Genomic DNA, 21,254 nt, shown 5'->3' with positions numbered 1-21,254 from the left:
ACGCAGTTTTAACTTACTGACAGCCCGCTCACTAATGAAGCTGCCAGAGCTGCATGATTCGATTAGTGCACTCAAAATGTGTCCATTTACCGAAATATTTGTGGCTGCATGGGACAGACTTTGGGGAAAAACAGCTGTGATGGGAGGAGGAGCAGTTTTACCCTTGACAGCTGTAACCTTAGTAGTGGTTCTTGGGGGAGGAGCAGTTTCATAGATAGCAGCTGTAACCTTAGTAGTGGCTCTTGGGGGAGGAGCAGTTTTATAGGTAGTAGCTGCAAAACTAACAGGAGCTCTCGACCGGTATACCTTAGAAAGGGGGCCTTTCTTACTAACAGCGGCTCTTGACTGGCATACCTTCGAAAAGTGACCTTTCTTGCTGCAATGATTGCAGGTTGCGTTACAAGCAGAACAAAATTTCCTATAATGGAACGCACCTCCACAGAAGAAACACTTCCTTCCAGATTGCCAAGCTGCCGCTAGGGCGGGGTCGTCATCAGTGAAGGTTTCTAGGGTAAGGTTGTCATCAGCCAGGTTGGAGTCGTCATCCGCGAGGGCTTCCGCCCGAGGCCTATGGAAAGAGTCACTAAAAGTGATAGCAGCAGCCCGTGCACGTGGTGAAAGATAGGTATCTGCATTCCTCTTTGTTAAGTCCAGAGAACATGCCTGGTCATAGGCAGCCTGTAACTTGAGGGTTTTATTCTCCAACAGACGCTGACGTATGAAGGGAGACGCAATCCCATTAATAAAGGAATCACGAATTAACTCCTCCTAGTACTGCTCAGCTGTAACAGCTTTAAGATTACAATCCTTGCTGAGCCTGCGAAGTTTCTGAAGGAATTCATCAAGTGATTCCCCGGGTTGTTGTCAAGTTGTGGCCAGTAGATGCCGAGCAAAAGTTTTGTTTGGGGACTTGACATATAGCTGCTGTAGTATTTGGATAGCGGCGTCATAGTCTACACAGTCTTCGATATAATCAAACACATGAGGGGCTACATAATTAGCAAGCATTCGTAACTTATTAGGAACATTTTCACCACACTCAAGGAAGTTGCTAAAGGTACGATACCAGTGTTTCCATACCTTAGCAGCTGTAAGTGAATTTGGGTCCAGGTCGAGACGGGCGGGTCTGAGTAGTTTCTCCATGATGGATCGATTACTTGTCTGAGTTCCCTTCTACGGTTCGAGTCGTAGCTGGCTGTTTCCCGAAATCACCCAAAGCATGGAGTCGATATCAAGTTGATTAAATTGACGTAATAAAACTCACTACGCACTTGGTTTGAGTATAAAGCAAGGCTTTAATCAACTTGTTTCAGAACATGGAGGTCTAGTTGTACGTTACTAGTTCCTGTCTTACAAAATGTCCCTGCTAAGCTGGGCCCACGCCCGAGTATTTATACTCCTTGGACAGCGCCACCAGCTGGCTGTCCAGTGTTATTTCATGAGTAGTTTCTTGATGAGGATGAGATTTATGACAGCCAATGCATAAGCAATACATCACCTAAAAAAAAACAAGCTAACAGGTACTTAATGTAGCTGCACACCAATATAAACAACAGAGCCCCAATGGATCTGAATGAATGCTTTCAGAGAGCTGGAACTTCATTACGATTCAAGGTTTCCACATAAATAAGTTTATTCTACTTTGGTTAGTGGGGTTATTGACAATTGCTGGTAGGCATTCTGCAGAAGCATGTGTTAGTACTTACAACAGACTGGCATTCAGTTGTGGTTAGACATTTACCACCATAATCATCATCCCCCAACATCATCTGTTCACCTTTCTGAAACAAAAGTAAACATTGCCAGAACCAGATGAGGAGCACAAAACCAAAAATTAAAAAGAAATCATGCCAGTTACTTGATAGCGCACTGGAAAACAACACAAATATGCACAGTGGACTCCACCTATTGGCCTCATTTAACTAATGACTGTAACAGAAGGAATGTCTATGAGGTGTATCCCCCCCACCCTTTTTATAGAAGCAAATAATAATCTCATCTTCAATTTCCTTTATTTTTTTTGAAAGTAAGTCAATTTTCTGCCAACAAGAATACTCTTGAGTAGAGTCTCTGGCCCTGTGAGGCCTCTCCAGGGATGCCAATTACAGGTAATGCCTCCACGAGTCACAAAACAGTTCCATTTAAAACAGCAGAAAGTATGTGCGGTGGGGGGGGGGAACTTTTTCAAAATTGGCTCGAGAGCCACTCTGCGTAACCTGACCGTAAGAAACTGCAAAACAAGCTTGGAAATTTGAGTGGTCCCAGAATGGCTTTCAGGCCATTTTGAAATTGCACCTTTGCGCCACCAACCACCGCACCCCCCTCCTTTTTGGCAAGAAAACTGATACTTTCCAAAAATATGGAAGAATTTTAAGTTGAGATTATTTTCTTATAAATAACTCATTGCATTTATTTAGCAGATTTGAGCATATCTAGTTTAGACATCCACCACAGATCTTGCTGGACCGGGGTTTTGATAGAGTAAATAGAGAGGAACTGTTTAACTGGCAGGAGGGTCAGTAATCAGAGGACACAGATTTAAGGTAATTGGCAAAAGAACCAGAAGAAAGTGGAGGAGAGATTTATTTATGCAGCGAGTTATGATGATCGGGAATCCACTGCTTGAAATGATGGTAGAAGCAGATTCAATGGTAACTTTCAAAAGGGAATTGGATAAATGCTAGAAGGGGAAAAAAAAAAATTACACGGCTATGGGGAAAGAGCAGGGGAGTGGGACTAATTGAATAGCTCTTTCATAGAGACAGCACAGGCACAATGGGCAAAATGGCCTCCTTCTGTGCTGTATGATTCTATGACCGCATCAAGCACAATCAGGCCTCACTCTCGTCTGCCAAAACCGTGTACTCACTATTCCAGATCATCATGGAGACCAAAGATAACACTTGGCTTCTTTTTTCCACTGTCAACCATCTCCTTAAACCCATCACCCCCTGCCCCCTTCACCCTCACCTCCAACAAATGCAAGGAGCTCATGGACATTGTCACCAAGTTTGAGGCCATCTATTCAGCTGCCTCTGCTGCTATCCCCTTGCCCACCAAGCCAAACCTCCCACCAGGCTTCCATCTGCCCGAGTCCTTGTCCCACATCTTTCTCTAACTTAATCTCCTTTCTCCCCTCATGCCCTTGTGAAGGAATAGCCATGATTCAGAGAAATACACGATACCAGGAACAGATTTCTAATATTATTAATACTTGATATACTGGGTTTAAAAATGTAAAACCTCAGAGACATAGGCTGTAAACAGAGAACAGGCTTCTGAGATAAAGAGCAGTTGATAACAAAGTTATAAACAAGCTTTGAAGGAAGACAGGAAACACGATTAAATATGCAACCAATTGAGATAGCTAGAAATGCATGAACCACTCTGGTCAAAGTGTCTTTAATTTATACATATAGTAAATATGATACCAACAAGGACACTTTGAAGATATAACTTCAATAGAGACACCATGCAATTACATTGTGTTTGTATTGAACTTGGAGCAGTAAGGGGAGTCACAATGTCTGCTAAAAACCAGTAAAGCCAATATTAAGAATAGAATGAAGAATCTTCGATAAGAATGGCATCAAACAGAAACCATTGCTGTCATTGTTTTTATGATGGTTTTTGGAACACCTAAAGGTAGAGAAATAATTATGCATGCAATAGTTGAATTGACAGTGAGAAAAGATAGAAAGCATTCAAACAGAGGTATCAATAAAGACAATTAGCTGACATCAGCAGAGAATATCAAAGAAGAAACCACTGTCAAAAGAATATAAAAATAGACCTTTTCAACAGAAAGGCAGAACTCGCTGAATGGGCAAAGCTTTTCTCAACTCTTCAGAGGCACCTCTGTAAGTCTTTAACTATGAGTCTCGGGGAGTCAAAGTGATTGATTTTGGTGGATGTTATGGATTTAGAAATAAGTAAGAAAAGTAGAAATGTAACGAAGTTAAGATTTGAGAATAAGGATCTCCAAGAAATAAGAAATAAAAGCTAATTGTTTTTGAACTGTAATGTTGCGATGGATACATCAGCTGTTAACTACATGTCGGTTCTTTAATAAATTTATATATTTTTAGAATTGTCTCAGAGTAATTTCTGTATCAACCTCGCGAACTCAAATCTCTGTATATTCTCTGGTGAAGAGTTGCAGAGTTCTGGGGGGTATTCCGGACCCTCATAATATCTGGAAGGTTACAGTCTAGTTAAACTTATTAAAAGTGCTATCCAGAGGACGGTAATATTTTCAGGTCATTCCTTTCCTTTAGGGAGAGATAGCCTGAACCTTTACACCCATTTAAGCGTCTTGTGGAGTTTGGCTGTCTCTAACTTTGGTTGAGGGTGAACGTCTGGGGAGTACGCCTGATCTGGGGTAGTCCAAAAGGACTGTAATTATCCCTTCACCCTCTCCAAATTCATCTTATCCATGTGACCCATCTCTTGCTTCCCTGACTCCATTCCCATTAAACTACTGGCCACCCAAATTTCCTGGCCCCCATATTTCCTGACATTGTAAATGGTTACCTCTCCTCAGGTACTATGCCCCTCTTTTCAAAACAACCAACATAAACCCCTCCTCCTGAAGAAACCAAACCTTGATACGCCCCTGTCCTTCAAAACTGCCACCCCATCTCCAACCTCCCTTTCCTTTCCAAGCCCTTGAGCGTTGTGTCTCTGCTCAATTCCATGCCCATCTTTTCTGCAACTCCATGTTTGAATCTCTCCAATCAGGTTTCTGCGTCTACCACAACGTCAAATAATGCTAATCAAAGTCACAAATGACATCATCTGTAACTGTGACCAACACGATCTACTACTCCATCCTCATCCAACACTTCTCCTTCGTTAGGGAGGGAATTCCATTGTTCATCTCAGTGCGACTATCCTCACTTGGTTTCACTCTTACCAATCCAATCATACCCAGAACATCTCCAACAATAGCTTCTCATCCTACCCCACACTATTACCTCTGGAGTCCATTTACAAGGGTCTATCCTTGGTGACATCATCTGAAGACATGGGATCAACTTCAACATGTATGCTGGCGAGACCCAGATCTACACCACCTCTCCCAGCCCCTCCACTAGCTCTGTGCTGTGACTGCTTGTCTGACATCCAGTCTTGCTGGGCCAATTGTTAATTTTAAATCTGAGATTGATAGATTTCTTTTAACCAAAGGTATTAAGGGATATGGGGCAAAGGTGGGTATATGGGGTTATGTCACAGATCAGCCATGATCTCAATGAATGGCGGAAGAGGCTCGAGGGGCTGAATGGCGGAAGAGGCTCGAGGGGCTAAATGGCCTACTCCTGTACCTATGTTCCTAATTTCCTCCAGTTAAACATTGGGAAGACTGAAGCCAGACAGAGTAAAAGAACTAGGAAGGTAGTGCAGGAGTCCCCTGGGTCCATCTCCCTCTCCAACAGATTTTCCATTTTGGATACTGCTGGGGAAGATGGTTTCTCAGGGGAATGCAGCAAGAGCCAAGTCCATGGCACTATGAGTGGCTCAGCTGCACAGGAGGGGAGGAAAAAGAGTGGGAGAGCAATAGTGATAGGGGATTTTATCGTAAGGGGAACAGATAGATGTTTCTGTGGCCGCAGATGTGACTCCAGGATGGTATGTTGCCTCCCTGGTGCCAGGGTCAAGGATGTCACTGAACGGCTGCAGGGCATTCTGAAGGGGGAGGGCGAACAGTCAGAGGTCGTGGTTCACATTGGTACCAACGACATAGGTAGAAAGAGGGATGAGATCCTGCAACATGAATTTAGGAAGCTAGGTAGCAAATTAAAAAGCAGGACCTCAAAAGTTGTAATCTCTGGATTACTCCCGGTGCCACCTGCTAGTGAGTATAGGAATAGAAGGATAGAGCAGGATAGCATGGCTAAAGAGTTGGTGCAGGAGGGAGGGCTTTAGTTTCCTGGATCACTGGGTCTGCTTCTGGGGAAGGTGGGACCTGTACAAGTCGGACAGGTTGCACCTGAACCGGAACAGGACCAACATCCTTGCGGGGAGGTTTGCTAGTACTGTTGGGAGGGGGTTAAACTAACTTGGCAGGGGATTGGGATAAGGAGTGTAGCTATAGTAGGGGGTGATGCACAGCCAAATATAGAGGGGAAAAAAAGTCAGCCTGGAAGGCAAAGCAAATACGTAACGGCACAAGGGAGCATGGCAAGGCTGGCTGGCATTTATTTTAATGCAAGGAGTCTTGCGAGTAAGGCAGATGAATTGAAGGTGTTGATGAACACATGGGAGTATGATATTGCTGCTATCACAGAGACATGGTTGAGGACTGGCAGCTCAATATTCCGGGGTATAGAATCTTCAGGCGAGACAGAGGAGGGGGTGTCGCAATATTAATCAAGGAGTCAAATATTGCTGTAAAGAGGGATGATATCTTAGCAGGTTCCTCTAATGAGGCCATATGGGTACAACATAAAAACAAAAAGGGGGCAAGCACTTTGCTGGGAGTGTACTATAAGCCCCCAAACAGTCAGGGGGAGATAGAGGAACAGATATGTAGGCAAATCTCAGAGAAGTGTAGAAATAATAGGGTAATAATAGTAGGGGATTTCAACTTCCCCAATATTAACTGGGATAAATGTAAGAAATCACACAACACCAGGTTATAGTCCAACAGCTTTATTGGAAATCACAAGCTTTCGGAGCGCTGCTTCTTCCTCAGGTGAAGCCTTCACCTGAGGAAGGAGCAGCGCTCCGAAAGCTTGTGATTTCAAATAAAGCTGTTGGACTATAACCTGGTGTTGTGTGATTTCTTACATTTGTCCACCCCAGTCCAACACCGGCATCTCCAGACCATGGTTAACTGGGATAGTCACAGTGTGAAAGGCTTGGAGGGTGTGGAATTCAAAAAGTGCATCCAGGAGAGCTTTTTGAGCCAGCCTGTAGGAAGTCCTACAAGAGAAGGGGCGGTACTGGACCTAATTCTAGGGAATGTAGCCAGGCAAGTGGTAGAAGTGTCAATAGGAGAGCACTTTGGTGACAGTGACCATAATTCAGTGAGATTTAAGGTAGTCATGGAAAAGAACAAAGATGGACTGGAAATAAAGGTTCTAAATTGGGGGAAGGCCAATTTTAATATGATAAGGCAGGATCTGGCCAAAGTGGACTGGGATCAACTACTTGTAGGAAAATCCACATCAGAAAAGAAATAGAGTACAATGCCAACAGGTTCCCGTAAAAGTCAAGGGTGGGACCAATAAGCCCAGGGAACCCTGGATGTCAAGGGATATACAAGAGTGGATTAGGAAAAAAAGGGAGGCTTTTGGCAGATACAAAGGACTAAAAACAGTGGAAGCCTGAGAGGAGTATAGAAAGTACAGGGGGGTACTTAAAAAAGAAATTAGGAGAGTGAAGAGGGGGCATGAAAAAACGCTGGCGGGCAAAATAAAGGAAAATCCCATGGTGTTTTATAAGTATATTAAGGGCAAGAGGATAACCAGGGAAAGAGTAGGGCCCATTAGGGATCAAAGTGGCAATCTGTGTGTAGAGCCGGAAGATGTAGGTGAGGTTTTAAATGAATATTTTGCATCTGTGTTCACTATGGAGAAGGACGATGTAGGCATAGAAATCAGGCAGGGGGATTTGTGATATAATTGAACAAATTAGTATTGAGAGGGAGGAGGTACTAGCGGTTTCAGCGGGCTTAAAAGTGGATAAATCCCCAGGCCCAGACAAGATGTATCCCAGGCTGCTGTGTGAAGCAAGGGAGGAGATTGCAGGGGCTCTACACAAATTTTCAGAACCTCTCTGGCCACAGGGGAGGTGCCAGAGGACTGGAGGACAGCTAACGTAGTACCATTATTCAAGAAGGATAAACCAGGGAATTACAGGCCAGTGAGCCTAACATCAACGGGCAGGAAAATTATTGGAAAAAATTCTGAGGGACAGAATTGATCTCCACTTGGAGAAGCAAGGATTAATTAAGGGTAGTCAGCATGGCTTTGTCAGGGGGAGATCATGTCTAACCAATTTGATTGAATTTTTCAAGGGGGTGATTAGGTATGTGGATGAGGGTAGTGCAGTTGATATTGTCTACATGGACTTCAGTAAGGCTTTTGCCACAGTCCCACATGGGAAACTGGTCAAGAAGGTAAGAGCCCATGGGATCCAGGGCAATTTGGCACATTGGATCCAAAATTGGCTTAGTGGCAGGAGGCCGAGAGTGATGGTCAAAGGTTGTTTTTGTGACTGGAAGCCTGTGTCCAGTGGTGTACCGCAGGGATCGGTGCTGGGTCCTTTGCTGTTTGTAGTGTACATTAATGATTTAGATATGAATGTAGGAAGTATGATCAGTAAGTTTGCAGATGACACGAAAATTGGTGGAGTGGTAAATAGCGAGGAGGGAACCCTCAGGTTACAGGACGATATAGACGGGTTGGTCAGATGGGCAGAACAGTGGCAAATGGAACTTAACCCTGAAAAGTGTGAGGTGATGTATTTTGGAAGGACTAACAAGGCAAGGGAATACACAATGAATGGTAGGACCCTAGGAAGGACAGAGGATCAGAGGGACCTTGGTGTGCATGTACATAGATCCTGAAGGCAGCAGGACAGGTAGATAAGGTGGTTAAAAAGGCATATGGGATAATTGCCTTCATTAGCCGAGGCATACAATATAAGAGCAGGGAGGTTATGATGGGGCTGTACAAAACACTAGTTAGGCCACAGCTGGAATACTGTGTGCAGTTCTGGTCACCACACTATAGTAGGGATGTGATTGCATTGGAGAGGGTGCAGAGGAGATTCACCAGGATGTTACCTGGGCTGGAGCACTTCAGCTATGAAGAGAGACTGGACAGGCTGGGGTTGTTTTCCTTAGCGCAGAGAAGGCTGAGAGGGGACCCGACTGAGGTATACAAAATTATGAGGGGCATAGATAGGGTAGATAGAAAGGAACTTTTCCCCTTAGTAGAGGGGTCAATAACCAGGGGGCATAGTTTCAAGGTAAGGGGCAGGAGGTTTAGAAGGGATTTGAGGAAAAACTTTTTCACCCAGAGGGTGGTTGGAATCTGAAACTCACTGCCTGAAAGGGTGGTAGAGGCAGGAACCCTCACAACATTAAAGAAGCATTTAGATGAGCACTTGAAATGCCATAGCATACAAGGCTACGGACCAAGTGCTGGAAAATGGGATTAGAATAGATAGGGCTTGATGGCCGGCAAGGACACGATGGGCCGAAGGGCCTCTTTCTGTGCTGTATAACTCTATGGCCTAGAAATTCGGTGGAGCCCCAAACGGGGCGCTCAAACTAAATATCGCAGCGCAACGTGCCGCTGGCGCGCTGCGGTACTGCAGGCCTTCCTCCCCTTCTTAAGGGGGAGGGGCCTGCACCAGCGCGATGACCGATCGCGAGTGCCGGCAAAAGAGCCCGGCACCGAGGGGAAGTGCCGGATTCTCGGGACACAGCCGGCACTGCCCGGGGAGGGGGAATCAGGAGGCTGGGGACGGAGGTGCTGGCAGACGGCCACCGGAAAAAATGGCCGATCTGCACCTCCACCTTAATTTGCGCCACTACCGCCACAGGTAGGCCCCGTGAACCGAGCGCGATTTGCGACCGGCGTTACAGAGGCGGGCGCGACCAAATATCGCGATCGGGGTGGTAGCGGGGCGCTGCGCACACCGATGACGTCATCGGTGGCGGCGCAGCGCTACAGGCTAACGCCACCATTAGCGCCCCGCTAAATATCGCGGGAGGCGTGGCCAGTGGCGCTAAAGCCACTGAGTGCCCTCTTTAGGCGCGAACTGGTGGCGCAGCCCACCGAATTTCTAGGCCTATGACTCTAAGCCATTGTATTCAGCCTCTGCCACAAACTCCGTACTCTCCTCGGTTAGGTTGAACTAGATCGTTCATAACCTAGTCCACCCCAGGACGAACTTCCAACCCTATTTCCTCCATCACAAAAATTACCTACTTTCGGCTCCTCTGCTCCTGCCATTTCTAGTCTGCTGTTGAAACTTTCTTCCATGCCTTTGTCACCTGCAGACTCTACTATTTCAATGTACTCCTGGCCAGCTTCCCACCCTTCACCATTCATAAACTTCATCTCATCCAAAATTCTTCTACCCGTATTCTGTCCTGCTCATCCACCACTCCTGTCCTTGCTGACAACATTAGCTCCTGGTCCCTCAAATTTAAGATTCTCATCCTCAAGTTTAAATCCCTTCATGGCCTTGCCCTTCTCCATCTCTAACTTCCTCCTGCCATACAATCCCCACCCACCCTGCCCCAAGAACTCTCCAGTCCAGATGCTGGTCTTTTGTGCATCCCCTCTCACTTTGCCGCAGCACTGGTAGCTGTGCTATCAGCCATATAGGCTCTAAGCTCTGGAAATCCCTCCCTAAACCTCTTAGCCTTTCCATCTCCCTCGCCTCCTTTAAGACCCCTCAAAGCCCACATTGACCAACATTTTGGTCACCCCTCCTATTATCTCCTTCTGTGGCCTGGTACCCATTCTTGTCTAATTACACCTCTGTGAAGTGCCTTGAGATAATTTTCTATGTTAAAAGCACTATATAAGTGATCGACTAGATGGGGGGGGGGCGGAGGTTTGAAGCTCAGTTCAGGATCAAAGAGGACTCCAAGATTGTTGGATTCAGTCTGAGTAAGCAGATAAGAGGAGGGCTGGATTAGTGACCATGGTGCAAAGTTTCTGCAGGGAGTCAAACAGGATAATTTCACTCTTGAGCTGAAGAAAGCTTCAGCTTCTCCATGTGGAGCCTAGACAGCACAGTGATAGTCAGAGTCAAGTGTAGTGGGGGAAAAGGTAAAGTTAATTATCATTGGTGTACAGATAAATGCTGACCCTATGTTTACAAATGATTCCCCAAGGGGAAACATATGGGTGATGAACAGGAGAGGGCCAAGAATGGAGCCCATGTGCCAGGTGACCATTCAGGCATGGGAGAGAAGCCACTGAAGGAGGGGTGCTAATTACATTGTTGCTGGAATGAATGGAATCATAATTAAATGATGCCATGGAGGGGAATGCAGGATAGAGTAAATTGAACATGTCAGAAGCTGTGGAGAGACTGGAAAGGGTGAGGAGGGATAGTGTGCCACAGATGCAGTTTACACAGATATCGCTAATGAATTTGATCAAGGCAGTCTTGATGTAGGATGGAAAGCATACTGAAGGGATGCAGAGTGCAGCGGGCATTAAATTGGATGATAATGGTGCATTCAAAGACCTTAGAGTGGAAGGGGAGAATAGAGATGGAGCAGTATTTTGACAGAAGGAAAGGGTTGAGGATGGGATTTTAATGGAGAGAGTGATAACAGCAGTTTTAAAGGGGAGGGAAACAATGCCCCAAAAATAGAAAGGTTGGCAAGTATTACCCTAAGGAGAAGTAATTAAGTGGTCAGGAGCAGAGTTGGAAGGAAGTCAAGGAAAGGTACTGGGTTTCAGGAAACAGAAGTTGATGAGACCTGGAAATGCAACTGTTGTGGGGTGGATCAGGGAGGGGCTAGCTTTACAGAAGAAATCCATAAGCTCCTCAGACCTGCTGTCACAGGTGAGGTTAGTTGGACAGGGGAGGAAAAATAAAGGAGGCAGTTTGTGAAGAAAATCAATTTGGGTTACTCTTGCCCTCTGGTATGATCCTGAAGCATATAGAATGATTTGGCCACAGAGACAGTCAATATTGCCTTTGGCGTCCCTTTAAATGGATAAAATAATCACCAAATTGCAGTAGCAATTATTGCGACTCCAATTAACTTATCATTGGCCTTATGACAGACAGTCGCCTTGAATGATTCTCAGTGGGAATCGTTGTCATCATGTCATGGGTACTTCATACTTACCTGCATCATTTTGTCTGGCAAACAGCAAAGTACAACAGTGGGAATCCATTGTAGAACAAAATTAACAATGTATTACAGAATAAACACATTCAAAGTAGCAAACCGATGAAGAATTTTTCACTGACACGCAGAATGACAGAGTTGAAAAACTTCATCCTTACCTTTGTTTTCTTTTTGCCAATTTTGAAGAAGCCCAATAGCCCTCTTTCTTCCTTTTCATTAATGCCAGTGATAGTTAAAGCACTTTGACTCAAATCTGTAAAAATAAACCTCAATTCAATTTTGAGTTCACCAAATCATCATTTGCTATCATAGAGTAAGGTTTCCAACTGTCCAGAAGTTTTTAGAACATTTCTTATACATACAGATGTTAGTAATATTTTGCATTCAATAGACGCACAATGCACACAAGCTTTTGAATCTGCAGGCACAGCTTTTGTTAATTTGAAGAGACATTTTATGTGAATTGTGAAACAGCCATAAAGGTAAGCTTTGTCCTTTTTGTTTCCTTTTTATTTTAAAATTTTCTTCTGTTTAAGCACTTTTCATCTTCAAATCCATTGCAAAAGAAAAATCAAACAGTCTGGTTGTTAAAAGGAGGCAGGATTTCAAATGGATAAAACAAGCCATGTTAATTTTCTTCATTCCTTCCATGGGAACAGAATACATAGTCTTCTATGTAATATACTGACTCACAACCCAGCCAAGAATTGAAAAAACTCCAGCCAATTGAAACAGGCAGATCCAGTGTCCGGTACCCTGGGAGATAGGAATGCATCACCAGACTGCTGCACATTATAACTTTTAATAATATAATCAGACCCACATTTACAGATAGTTTATTATAGTTTAATACTCAAAACATTTAATATAAATGATTGGGTCAACACCGATTAAATTCTAAAAAATAATTTTTAAATTGTGGAGGGGGTGAGAAGTGCATCATAATCCATGTGGATCCACATTCCACAACCCAGAGAAAATTAAGTTCACATTCAGGCTGGGCAAATACACTACTACTAGCCACTGGTCAATAATTCAAAAAAATGCTGGAAAAACAAATAAAAATTGGAAATGTAAGGAATATACAGCAGGTCAATTTACTTCTGTGAACAGGAATTACATCTGAAGGGTGTATTATACACCTGAAATCCTAACTTATCCTTTCTCTTTATAGATGCTGATTTACTTGCTGTATATTTTTCTAGCAGTTTGTCAATGGTAGGCCCCTCCCACTGCACTGCTGCACCTTCTTGGAAGGACCGATTATGGAGGGGCACAGATCCAAGGGACACCCTTACTCAAGAGAGCATTAGCCTTTAATCTGCTTCAGCTGGTGACTCAACGGCCCCGATCTTTACTGAAGCGGGATTTCCAAAACGGGGGTGGGGGAGGGGCGGGGGAAAGAGAAGAGTTCTGGTCGGGAATTGCGGAAGTCCGTGGTCTTTTTGAACAGCCTGCCCGCCTGGAAGCCAGTCTGATTGACAGGCTTGGCTCCCTGTCGGGCGGGGAACCCTGCAGAAAAGGCCGCAGGTGCAGGAGCAGGAAGGTTTACTGCAGCTGCTGATTGTGAGGGGGCGGGGTAGGGGAGGGGCAGTGGGGTGAGTACAGCCTGACTGTAGGGTCGGGGGGGGGGCGGTGATCACGAGGGGGTCGGAGACAGAGATGAGGGGTCGTTGGGGGGGGGGGCGGGGGGCGTCAGTGATCGCGGGGGAAATGTCAGCAATATCGTGAGGGGGAGTTCCGCTTGCGGGTAGGGAGGAAGGGAAGCAAGTTAGCTTGGGGGGCTGGGAGGATGAACTCCTGCTCCTCCTGGCCCACAAGCAGTGCTGCAAAGGCACTTACCTCCTCCACGCAGCAGTCCTCGCCTCCCTTTAGCTGCCAGGTTTCCCGAGGCCTGGGAAACCCGGCTGGCCAGGGTTAAACCTGGAGGAGAGATAAAATCTGAGGCACACAGCCTCACTAAAATATTTAAATGAGCAACCTACCTCCTGGGATCGGGTTGGTTGCCCGCCACCCCCCCACCACCAAGCAGAAGTGGGCAGGTTCGAGGGGTGTTGGGTCCGGGTTTGCAATGTTAAAATTTTTTTTACATCCCACCCGACCCAAACTCACCCCATTTTGGGGGGTTAAAATTCTCAAGGTTTCTCCCTTTTTACCACTCCTTAAGTCTCTTTTTCAGATAGCTGGAGCAACATGCCATTGACTCACTTGTCTCTGCCCAGGAGAACATTGCTTCAAATAGAATCCATCGAGTCCCCCAAAAATATTAAGGTACTCACATTACCTTATTCTGCTATTTTTACCTTGTGTATAATACATTACAGCAATAATGACCACACTGCTGCATCTGTGAATATGTCCTGATATTGTAGTATTGTCACTCCATTATTTAGCAAATGCCACTCCATTATTTAAGAAGGCAGATTCACCAGAATTATACCAGGGTTTGATGTGTTAAATTATTAGGATAAGCTTCATAAACATGGCTTGTATTGCCAAGAGTTTAGACGGTTGAGGGGTGATCGAATTAAAATGAAAAAGGGATTTGATATGGTAAATACAGATAAACTATTTCTTCTGCTGGGGGGAATCCAGAACAAGAGGGCATAATCTTAAGATTAGAGCTAGCACATTTAGGATTGAAATCAGGAAGTACTTTTCCACACAAAAAGGCATGGAAACCTGAAACTTGCCTCCCCAAAAGGCTGTGGATACTGGCATGTTCAAGCCTAGATAGATTTTTGTTGGCTAAGAGTATCGAGCGATATGGAGCAAAGATTGGTAAAGGGAGTTAAGGAACAGATCAGCCATGATCCAACTAAATGGCAGAAAAGGATAGCGGGACTGACTGGCCTACTCCTGTTCCTGTGTTCCTATTGTATAATACTGCCATTACTGTCCTTTTTTGGCTGTGTGTGCTATATGTTCTCTAATTCGATGTCACATCTAAAATTCTCAGGTTTCAGTGTTTCTGTTACATAATTGCAAGCTATAGTTCACAAAATTGATTTTCATAAGTAAGGCCATTTGGTCCATCTTGGTTATCTATCCAGAACAAACCCCCATTCTCTCAAAGAAAAATGTAAGCATTTTGCTTCTACCATTCGGTTTGTTAACCTATTTCATAGGCTGGTCAGTTTTGTGTGAAGAACTTCCTGTCATCAGTTCTAAAATTGCCTTTGTCAGTTTGAACACGTGCCCCTTGAGTCCTACCAACACAGATTGTCACTGACCTCATCTCCTCTGGAGATCTTCCCTCCATGGCTGCCAACCTCAAAGTCCCCCAACCCCGCACAGCCCGCTTCTACCTCCTTCCCAAGATCCACAAACAGGACTGCCCTGGTAGACCCATTGTTTCAGCCTGTTCTTGCCCCATGGAACTTATCTCTTCCTATCTCAACGCTATTTTTTCTCCCCTTGTCCAGTCTCTTCCCACGCCCTCCGCCACTTTAACAGTTTCCAGTTTCCTGGCCCCAACCGTCTCCTTTTCACCATGGACGTCCAATCCCTCTACATCTCCATTCCCCACCAGGACGGCATGAGGGCGCTCCGCTTCTTCCCTGAACAGAGGCCCAACCAGTCCCCATCCACCACCACCCTCCTGGCTGAACTTGTTCTCACATTGAACAACTTCTCCTCTGACTCCACTCACTTCCTCCAAATTAAAGATGTTGCTATGGGAACCCGCATGGGCCCTAGTTATGCCTGCCTTTTTGTGGGATATGTGGAACATTCTTTGTTTCAGTCCTACTCAAGTCAGCTCACTTGCCTCTTTTTCCGGTACATCGATGACTGTATCGGTGCCGTTTCCTGCTCTCGCTCTGAACTAGAAAAGTTCATTCACTTTACTTCCAATTTTCACCCTTACCTCACCTTCACATGGTCCATCTCCGACTCTTCTCTTCCCTTCCTTGATTTCTATGTCTCCATTTCTGGCGATCGGCTATCAACAAACATCCACTACAAGCCCAGTGACTCCCACCTGGACTAGACTTCCTCCCACCCTGCTTCCTGTAAGGACTCTATTCCATTCTCCCAGTTTCTCCGTCTCCGCTGCATCTGTTCTGACGATGCCACCTTCCATACCAGTGCTTCCGACATGTATTCCTTTTTCCTCAACCGAGGAATCTTCTCTACTGTGGTTGACACGGCCCTTGACCATGTCCGTTCCATTTCCCGCACTTCTGCTCTCACCCCTTCCCTTCCCTACCATGGCTACCAGAACCACAATAGGGTTCCCCTTGTCCTCGCCATTCACCCCACCAGCCTCCACATTCAACAGATCATCCTCCGCCATTTCAGCCACATCCAACTTGATCCCACCACCAAACACATCTTCCCCTCACCACCCCTTTCAGCATTCCGAAGGGACTGCTCCCTCCACGACACCCTGGTCCACTCCTCAATCACTCCTAACAGCTCTTCCCCTTCGCCCGGCACCTTCCCATGCAAGCGCAGGAGATGCAACAGGGGAGGGGTTAAACTAAAATGGCAGGGGGTTGGGAACCTGTGCAGGGAGACAGAGGAAAGGGAAGCAAGGATAGAAGCAAAAGACAGGAAGGAGAAAAGCAAAAGTGGAAGTCAGAGAAATCAAGGGTGTAAATCAAACATGGCCACAGTAAACAATAATTCGAAAAGGTCAGAGTGTTAAAAAAAAGCCTGAAGGCTTTGTGTCTTAATGCGAGGAGCATTCGTAATAAGGTGGATGAATTAGCTGCGCAAATAGATGTAAATGGATATGATATAATTGGGATTACGGAGACATGGCTCCAGGGTGACCAAGGCTGGGAATTTAACATCCAGGGGTATTCAATATTCAGGAAGGACAGGCAAAAAGGAAAAGGCAGTGGGGTAGCATTGCTGGTTAAAGAGGAGATTAACACAATAGTAAGGAAGGATATTAGCTCTGATGATGTGTAATCTGTATGGGTAGAGCTGAGAAATACCAAGGGGCAGAAAACGTTAGTGGGAGTTGTATACAGACCCGTAAACAGTAATGCTGAGGTTGGGGATGGCATTAAACGGGAAATTAGAGATGAGTGCAATAATGGCACAGCAGTTATCATGGGTGATTTTAATCTACATATAGATTGGTCTAACCAAATTACTAACAATACTGTGGAAGAGGAATTCCTAGAGTGTATACGGGATGGTTTCCTGGACCAATATGTCGAGGAACCAACTAGAGATCAGGCCATCTTAGACTGGGTATTATGTAATGAGAAAGGATTAATTAGCAATCTTGTTGTGCGAGGCCCCTTGGGGAGGAGCAATCATAATATGCTAGAATTCTTCATTAAGATGGAGAGTGAAGTAGTTGATTCAGAGACTTGGGTACTGAATTTAAATAAAGGAAACTATGATGGTATGAGGCGCGAGTTGGCTAGGATGGATTGGGGAATGTTACTTAAAGGGTTGACAGTGAATAGGGAATGGCAAACATTTAAAGATCGTACGGATGAACTACAGAATTTCTTCATCCCTGTTTGGCATAAAAATAAAACAAAAATGGCGGCTCAACATTGGCTAACACGGGAAATTAGGGATAGCGTAAGATCCAAGGAGAGGACATATAAATTGGACAGAAAAAGCAGCAAACCTGAGGATTGGGAGCAGTTTAGGATTCAGCAAAGGAGGACAAAGGGATTAATTAAGAGGGGGAAAATAGAGTATGAGAGTAAGCTTGCAGGGAACATAAAAACTGACTGTAAAAGCTTCTATAGATATGTGAAGAGAAAAAGATTGGTAAAGTCAAGCGTAGGTCCCTTGCAGTCAGAATCAGGGGAATTTATAATGGGGAACAAAGACATGACAGACCAATTAAATACATACTTTGGTTCTGTCTTCACAAAGGAGGACACAAATAAACTCCCAGAGATGTCAGGCAACATAGGGTCTAATGAGAGGGAGGAACTGAATGAAATCAGTATTTGTAGGGAAATGGTGTTAGGGAAATTGACGGGATTGAAGGCCGATAAATCCCATGGGCCTGATAATCTACATCCTAGGTACTTAAGGAAGTGGCCCTAGAAATAGTAGATGCATTGCTGGTCATCTTCCAAAATTCTATAGACTCTGGAACAGTTCCCATGGATGGGAGGGTAGCTAATGTAACCCCATTACTTAAAAAAGGTAGTAGAGAGAAAACGGGGAATTATAGACCGGTAAGCCTGACATCGGTATTGGGGAAAATGCTAGAGTCCATTATAAAAGATGTAATAGCAGAGCACTTGGTAAACAGTGACAGGATCAGACAAAGTCAACATGGATTTACAAAAGGTAAATCATGCTTGACTAATCTACTGGAATTTTTTGAGGATGTAACTGGTAGAATAGATAAGGGAGAACCAGTGGATGTGGTGTATTTGGACTTTCAGAAGGCTTTCGATAAGGTCCCGCATAAGAGACTAGCGTGCAAAGTTAAAGCACATGGGATTGGAGATAAGGTACTGACTTGGATAGAAAACTGGTTGGCAGACAGGAAGCAAAGAGTTGGAATAAACGGGTCTTTTTCCGAGTGGAAGGCAGTGACTAGTGGGGTACCGCAGGGATCGGTGCTAGGACCCCAGCTATTCACAATATCTATTAATGATCTAGATGAGGGAACTAGATGTAATATCTCCAAGATTGCAGACGACACAAAGCTGGGTGGGCGTGTGGGCGTGTGTGCTGTGAGGAGGATGCAGAGAAAGTCCAGTATGATTTGGACCAGTTGGATGATTGGGCAGATGCATGGCAGATGCAGTATAATGTGGATAAATGCGAGGTTATCCACTTCGGTGGCAAAAACAGGAAGGCAGATTATTATCTTAACAGCAATAGATTGGGAAAAGGGGAAGTGCAACGAGACCTGGGAGTCCTTATGCACCAGTCGCTGAAGGTAAGCATGCAGGTGCAGCAGGCTGTTAAGAAGGCAAATGGTATGCTGGCCTTCATAGCGAGAGGATTCGAGTACAGGAGCAAGGATGTCTTGCTGCAGTTGTACAGGGCCTTGGTGAGACCACACCTTGAGTATTGTGCACAGTTTTGGTCACCTTATCGGAGGGAGGTGAACCTGTGGAATTCTCTACCACAGAAGGCAGTTGAGGCAAAGTCATTAGATATACTTCTTAAGGCTAAAGGGATCAAGGGATATGGGGAGAAAGCAGGGACAGGGTACTGAATTTGGATGATCAGCCATGATCTCATTAAATGGCAGAGCAGGCTCGAGGGGCCGAAAGGCCTGCTCCTGCTCCTATCTTCTATGTTTCTATGTTTCTCCCTTAGGCACGACCCACTGTTTCCTACCCTTCAGACAATTTTTTAAAAATCCATTCAGTTTTTCCATGAATTCCCAACACTTCATGCTTAAGTAGCAGGCTTCAGTGCAGGATTTGTGTTGGAAGTCTAGGCATATCATGTCACAAGGCTTTTGGCTATCTAAAAGTGGGAGGTTAATCAGGCAGAATATATCCCTGCTGAAGCTATCTTGACTGTTGTTAAGTAGGTTATAATATAGCTTGTCCTCAAAGTTACTCTTGATAATCAATTGTATTATTTTATTCAGTACTGATTTAAATAGGCTAATAAGTGTCAGATTCTGTTTTACCACTTTTTTGTTAATTTTTTTTTTTTAAAGTGGAGTACCAGGTGAAGTTGCTTCCAATCTAGTGAAACTTCACAGCATTCACTCACTCCCTTCTAACTGTCACTATCTTACAAATTTCATTCAACTTGAATTTTTATAGCGCCTTTAATGTAAGCAATGTTTAGTGCTACGTCATGATGTAATAACCAACAATTAAAACTGTATGTAGGAAGTAAATAAAAATCATCCTCATGATTTTAACCTACACCCCAGCCACTCTCCTCCAACTTCATCATGCTCCCGTCCTCCCTCTGTGACTATAATCATGGGGAATTATCCCTCCTTCTTGACCTATCTTTAGCATTTCACGTGGTCGATCACGCCATCCTTCTCTCGTTACTCTCCTCTTGTCCAGCTTGGTAGGGCTGTCATTGCATGGTTCTACTTCTACTTTACAAATGGAACCAGCACATTCCAGTAATGGCTTTTATTCCCTTCCCTGCACTGTTACTTCTGGAGTTCCGCAAGGGTCTCTTGATCTAGATGTTGCCTGTCAGTGACTTCAACCACAAAGATGAGGTCAGCTTCCACATTCATGCTGATGGTATGTAGCTTCATCTCTCCTCCACTTCTCTCAACTCTTCAGATGCTTTTGTGCTGACAGACTGCTTGTCCAACATCAAATCCAAGATGAGTCAGAGTTTCCCCCATCCAACATCGGGATGACTGAAGCCATTGCTTTTGATGCCCACTGGAAACTCTGCTCCCTTGCCACTGGCCCCTGTCCAGCCACACACTTGAGCTGAATGAGATTGTTTACAATCTTGGCATCTTGTTCCATTCTGAACTGAGCTTTAAATGCCACATCCTATCCATCACCAAGATGACACTTCCAACAGTGCTCACCTAGATACTTACTTTAGCCTCTCTACCACTGAAACCTTTATAATGACTTTGTCACTTCCAGTCTTGACCATTGCATTGCCCTTCTTTGTTGGCTTCTCCTCCTCCTGACACAAACACTAACTTGTCCAAAACTCTGCCACTTGTATATTGACCGATATTAAGTCCCTTTCGGCCATCACCCTGTCCTCACCGGCTCCCTGCCGCCCAATGCATTAAATGTAAAATCTTCTCCTTTGTCTATGAATCCTTGCCCAACCTTGCCTCTGAAAGCTTGTTTAACCCTACAATCACTCCCAAATACTCTGTTTCTCAGTTCCCAGCCTTCTATTCATTGCTCACCTCGCTTTGCCTCATCATTCTGATGACTCAGTCCTCCCCTTTGAAGTTCCCTCTCAATACCCCTCTGCCTCACCACCCCTCTCTCCACCCTTAAAGACCTCCTCGAATCCATGTCTTTAGCTAAGCTTTCTCTCTCTGTGGAGAGAGAAACAGAGTTAATGCTTCAGGTCGATGAATCAGTTCTGATGAAAGGTCAGTGATGTGAAACATTAACTCTGTTTCTCTCCACAGATGCTGCCTGACCTCCTGTGTATTTCCAGCATTTTCTGTTTTTATTTCAGATTTCAAGCATCTGCAGTATTTTGCTTTTGCTTTTCTAACCCTGTTTCTTCCTGACTTGGTGTCCATTTCCATTTCCGAGGTCCATCTGTGAAGCAAATGGAACTTTTCTGTTGTATCTATAAAAAAATCTTTGATGTCCATTTCCATAAGTCGACAGCAATCATTGCAAGAGATGGGGTCTTACTTTCTTTGTAAATTCAGAGCTGTTTTTTCAGTTTTTTATCTTCAAATAAAAAGGCAACCTTTTGGTAATTCTACTTAGTCTAAATCACAGCACTAAATTTCTTGAACAGTAAATCAAAGATTCAAGCCTATTCAGTTTTA

The 21,254-nt window shown here is 44.6% G+C and overlaps 1 protein-coding gene across 2 annotated transcripts in view; it reads right to left on the bottom strand.

The window, feature by feature from the left end:
• Positions 1-21,254, bottom strand: part of cobl (cordon-bleu WH2 repeat protein) — a 568,107-nt gene that overhangs the window by 261,369 nt on the left and 285,484 nt on the right. Inside the window, exons 8-9 of one of the 2 annotated variants that reach the window (XM_085988107.1) lie at positions 11,995-12,089; positions 1,707-1,781 (exon numbers count right to left, since the gene is read on the bottom strand). In XM_085988107.1, coding sequence (XP_085844233.1) covers positions 1,707-1,781; positions 11,995-12,089 — 170 coding nt within the window. The remainder of the gene's footprint in view (positions 1-1,706; positions 1,782-11,994; positions 12,090-21,254) is intronic. The other variant, XM_085988108.1, reaches the window with a different exon arrangement.

This window comes from Somniosus microcephalus, chromosome 5 (genome assembly GCF_052327205.1).
Source record: "Somniosus microcephalus isolate GS21.2 chromosome 5, FLI_Smic_1.0, whole genome shotgun sequence".
NCBI classification, from domain to species: Eukaryota; Metazoa; Chordata; class Chondrichthyes; order Squaliformes; family Somniosidae; genus Somniosus; species Somniosus microcephalus.
The sequence above is the reverse complement of the archived record's forward strand: the minus strand, read 5'-3'. Positions and strand labels throughout refer to the sequence as shown.